Genomic DNA, 5,453 nt, shown 5'->3' with positions numbered 1-5,453 from the left:
TAAGTGGATAGTCTCAGTACAAAAAACAACTGTGTAGCAGAGTTCACGTTTACTTTGGGGGCACAAAGACACACACTGTCTCTGCTACAAGAAGTCTTCACTCTCTGAGCCCAGAGAGCGTTTCGACGTATAAAGTTTTTGCTGAGGAAAAGTGCACACAGCAAGTGCAAAGTCCACTTGCTCCAAAAAGTCCTGCAACTGCCAGAGTTCCCTCTGTGTAGACGTCTTGCAATGTGTCTAACTTCCATCAGATAAGCTCTTCACAAATCTGACAGATTTTCCCCAGATCATTCCAACAGTATCCATGTCTCCAATGCCCCACAACAGTGAATGCTGAAACTTGAGTTCTTTATCTATCCTCGGATATGTGTTAGTTTGCCCAGCAACACAAAGAAGACAGTCACAAGATGCATGCAGCTGCACTTTTAGGAGGCGGGGAACCATTTCTGCTGACTCAAAGAGAAGTGACCCTTTCTCACTTTCCTTAATACTTCAGCAGTCGACTGAAACCAGCTTGCTTTACAAGAAATAAATGGAGTCATGCACTTGTCATTTTGTATCTACTTGTATCTACTTGGCAAGTTACAGTGGGAAAACTAGGAAAATATTAAATAGCAGGAGATTTCATGTAATCATGAACGCTTCTGGAATGGCAGTTCAAACTAATATACTGCATTTTCTGTTTTCCAGGTAAACAGTGGGGGGAAATACCATCAAAACCAAAGAAAGTTTAACTGGATTTGTTTCCTTCCTTGGCATACACGTGGGACTTCATATCAGGAAACCATGAGCCGCTTTACTCAAATGCTGGGAAACTGGATTAGTTTTCCTTACTTGGAAGAATACCTGAGCTCAAGGACTTACTCTTGGTGGTTGAGTATGCTTCTGATTTTGCCTTGTTCAATCATTATAATGACGTATTTGTTTATCTGTGCAATCTCATTTTTGCTATATGTCCACAAGAAGAGGAATAACAGGCAAGAAACTGATTTTGATACCAAATTTTGGAAAAAGCCAAAGCAAATTACGTTTCAAGTTTTAGATATATTTGGAAAGATATGGCATGGTGAGTAAATGTTTATTTCATACCAATAATTCAGCTACTATACTTTCATAGGACTGAGCATCAGAATTTCGGACTTGTGGCCCTGGAACAATAGTTACCACAACAGTTTTAACTGTGTGGTGGGTACTCAGTGAATTTAATGAGTATATCATCGTGCAGTGAGACTTTGAGGGTGCAATTTTCTTGAGCATGGTAAATCACTAGGTAACTCTGAAGCATAAACTCTGGACACAACCCATGGAATTTTTCAGCACAGGATGTGATGATGTGGTGATGGCTGCTAATTTGGATGGACACTGCGTGAAAGAGGATGATGGACTACAGAGAGCTTTGGCTTGATCAAGAGGATCCATCTTATGTTCTCATTGCATCCGAGAGTGTAATGTTGCTTTAGATGTTGAAGCATAAATCAGAAACACATTACTAAAACCAAGCTTGGGTCATAAGGATGAAACCCTCTAGCTACTTAGGACATGGTCAAGGGTGCATCTGTCTGGGAAACTTTTCTCTCACATTGTATAAAGTGATTCAGAGAATGGCCTGAAGATGCATGAAATTAGAGCTCTTAGGGATGGGGAAAGAATGTGCAACACTCTGCACGGAAGGGTAATACTGTTCTTCAAATAAAAAAGGCTCAGTAAAATATAGTATTCTAACCCATATGAAAGTCAGGGGCATCTTAACCATTGGCACTAGGGGTGCACGGCACCCGGGCGCTGGGCTCTCAGGGGTGTCAGGTTGAGAGTCCAGGGCCGAGCGTTGGAATCTAGGGAAGAGCTGCCGACAGCCGAGAGGAGCAGAGCCCGTCGGAGTTCGTCTTCTGCAGGCGGCTCTTCCCCAGACTCCAATGCTCACTCCCAAACTCGCACCAACCTGCCCGCAGCAGAAGAGCCTGTGGGCTCTTGCCCCAGCTGCATGGCAACTAACTGTTTCAGTGCCATGCCCGGACCACCATGTAACATTGTGGGCGCTGCATGATGCATCCTGTTGCATGTGCCGAGCTGTGGGTTCCTTTGCTGGCTTTTCCGCTGTCGTCACACGCTCCCAGCACTGCCCAACGTGTCGTCCCAGTGAAGAACAATGGGGAATGCAAGTGGCAGCAGAGGAAACATCTCTGGACAGGATCCGCCGCATGCCAACAGTGCCAACGGCAGCAACAAATCCGACGAATAGGAGCGAATGGATCCCAGTTGAAGCAGTTAGCCGCCATGCAGTGTGCGGTGTGGATGCAGCAGGCAGAAAGCATGGCGACTGTGCTGCCTGATATTTTGTCCCCCCCTAGCATGGAACCCGCACCCACCTTCATGCGCCCCTGTGCGTTTGGCGCTGGAACCCCCGTTAGTTGGCGCTGTGAGTCACTGCGTCTGCAACCATTCTAAAGATAAACAACTATCTCCTTAAAAAAAAGTCAACAACTTTGGGGTCCCCCCTTAAAAAAAGGTCGACAACTCTAGGCAACAGAGGAGAAATATCATTTATTATGTGAGCACAACAGAGAAAGTCCCAGTCCATGTGGATGACAACCTAGTATCCAGAATGCTGCAACATATAGGAGAGCTTTTTAACTGATCGTAAATTACAGTTTTCTGAACCACAGTGTTTTCTTCCAATAAAAGATTGCAATATTCCATTTATTTTTCAACAAAATAACATTTATTTGTTGCATTTTATATTATTTCCAGGTTATGAAGTTTTTGGCATGGAACATCTCCCTAAAGGACCAGTGCTTATTATCTTTTATCACCCAGTTTGTACTATTGACTATTTCTTCCTTATCGCTAGACTTTTCAAGGAGACAGGGAGAGAGTGCTTTTCAATATGTGATCATGCCATATATCGGTTTCCAGGTAAGTTATTAAATTTAAATCATGCTTTTTTTCTTAAAATATGTGAAATATGATATAAAATAAAGCTATAAGATATAAAACAATGCTATAAAATATAAAACAGTGTATCAAGCAAGTAGGTGAAAAACAACACATGAAATATCAGCAAGTGTCCTCACAAAAAAGGAAGTTGGAAACTGCAGGCTTGCTTTTGGCCATTTACAGCATCAATCTCTTCTCCCAATATATCAGGCATCATATTTGAATCAGGCTATGTTTCCTTTTTTTTTTTAAATGATATTTATTGAAAATTTAAAATTACAGAAAAAAAGTGAGAAAGAAAAAAGAGAGAAAGAGATTAAACAATACAAGTCAATAAAAAAGAAAAAGAGAACAAAACACACAATACATCAAAACCAAAAACAAAAGCAAAAAAATTAAAAACAAATCCAATATTCCCATATCTTTATCTTTCATTAACTTGTTTCATCGACCTCCTCACACCTCCCTTTTTTGTATTCTAGTTATTAATTATTTCAGCAAATCCTTTCCATCTTTCACTATATTCTGTCATTTAATTGTCTTAATTTATTTTAACCTTATCTTACCATAAAAAGCCCTAAAACTTAAAACTTATTTGCACATAACTCCTTATAGCATTTCTACTAAAGCCAAATAGTTTCATTCCAACATTTTTCTAACACTCATTAATTTTACAATATTTCTCTAAATAAATTTTTAAATTTTCTTCCAATCTTCATCCACCGTCTCTTCTCCCTGGTCTCGGGTTCTGTCAGTCCTTTCTATCCATTCCATCTAGTCCATCAACCTGGTGGTCTTCTGTCCGAGGCTCTTAACTCTTTTCCATGTCCCTTCTGCAGATCTTCTTCATATTTACACCTGCACTTTACTTTGTCTTCTGCTGATCTTGTTCTTAATTTCCTTCCTTTGTCACTGAGGAGTAGATCTCGGGGAGACTCCAACCTAACAATGTCTTTATCCCTTCTCGACAGGTCAGCCCATTCTCCATAGTCAGCACTAAAATCCAAAGGATATTTCAAAGCATGTTTCAAAATCCCTCCCAAGTTAAAAGCCCCCACCACTCCAATCTCCCCCTGGCCCAAAACCAAATCCCAAAAGCCAGAACATCCCTGCATAAGGGGATCTTTCCAACTTTCCTTCTCCAATCCAAGCGGGGCTCCATCTCTCCAAATCTGGCTTTCTCCAGATTCGGTCTTCAAAGACAACAGCTTATGTTCATACAAGGCCGAGGCTCTCTCCCCTTGTATTACTTGAGGTTCAACAACAACCTCCTCCTTTGTCTTCTCCACAGCTTGCCATGTCAAAGCAGATTCCTGGGTCGGTTCCTGAGTAGTTTCTGTATAAGTATTCACTTTTTGTCCCAAATCAATCCTTCTTTGTCCAAAACTGTCAGTTATAGTAATCATCGCATCCATCTTCTCATGAAGCTGTTCCAATAAGGCACTTGTTTTGCAAAAAGCAATCACTAAGGCTTCTTCTGTCCACATTCTTGTCCAAGGTCAATGTCTAATTCTCACGATCTTTAATCTCTGCAGCTGGAGAATTCCCCAGCTCCGCTCCTGCAACAGTTTCAAAAGCTCCCTCTAGGGGAAACAATTTCTATTTGTATCCGTCCTTTTAAAAACAGGTCCAGCAACAAAGTTAACAAAGTTAATTTCGATTTTCAGATATTTTGCTCCTTTTAAGTGCAAAAGGAAACATTGGAATCAATATGTTTCTCTTATTTCACTATCTGTCAACATACGTTTTATTCACAGTCAATGAACTTTCCCAAAACGTCGGTCTTCCTGGCAGCCCGTTCCCAGGTTCAAAACGGTGGTAATTTATCTTTCTTCACTCTCTCTCCTGCAGGCTTAAACAATCTAAACTTTCCCCCCTCTTCTCCTGCTTCCAAGGGGGTTTAGTGATTTCAGCCGATGGAAATTTAATCCTTTATAAAAGACTTTCCAGACTTTAGCTTGCCATGTCTTTGCTTCAATCTATTTACAAAAGCGGAAGGCGGACTTCCTGTTTGGATCCTTCCCTCTTCGGTGCCAAATTAAAAATGTTTAGTAATCCAGTTTTCCGTTCTACTCACGGGTAGTTGTTTAAAGTTCAATTGTCCACAGGAAAAAGTCAGCGCTCTCTGGCAACAGCAATGCGGCTTCACTCCGTGAAAAAAGCAGTCGATTCAAAGCACCGCGCCGCTCACCCCACGTCGCTCCGGATCCCCAAAACCGGGTTTCCCCGCGAGTAGGGGAGGTGCAAAAGGTGCCAGCCGAATCCCACATCCACAGGCTTCTCCCGCCTGTGGTTTTTAATGGGTCTCCGCCTTGCCGTGGCGGTCCAGACCCTGATTTCCAGGAAGCGGATTCCTCCCGATCAGAGGAAATCGCCATTGCCGGAGGCGCTAACCCGGAAGTCCTGAATCAGGCTATGTTTCCATAGTGTTTCCTAGTGCATCTGCACTAGCAAACCACCTGTGCAAAATCCTCTGTGGCAGCTGGGATGGGGTGGGAGCTAATGGCCAATCAAGCACT

At 42.2% G+C, this 5,453-nt stretch overlaps 1 protein-coding gene across 1 annotated transcript in view; it reads left to right on the top strand.

Moving 5' to 3' along the window:
- Positions 1-661: 661 nt before the first annotated feature.
- LOC114600602 (DGAT1/2-independent enzyme synthesizing storage lipids-like) overlaps positions 662-5,453 on the top strand; it is an 11,023-nt gene continuing 6,231 nt past the window's right edge. The window contains exons 1-2 of the mRNA XM_028736943.2: positions 662-1,066; positions 2,749-2,913. Coding sequence (XP_028592776.2) covers positions 787-1,066; positions 2,749-2,913 — 445 coding nt within the window. The 5' untranslated portion in view covers positions 662-786. The remainder of the gene's footprint in view (positions 1,067-2,748; positions 2,914-5,453) is intronic.

Source organism: Podarcis muralis, chromosome 8 (assembly GCF_964188315.1).
Source record: "Podarcis muralis chromosome 8, rPodMur119.hap1.1, whole genome shotgun sequence".
In the NCBI taxonomy this organism is placed as follows: Eukaryota; Metazoa; Chordata; class Lepidosauria; order Squamata; family Lacertidae; genus Podarcis; species Podarcis muralis.
The sequence above is the reverse complement of the archived record's forward strand: the minus strand, read 5'-3'. Positions and strand labels throughout refer to the sequence as shown.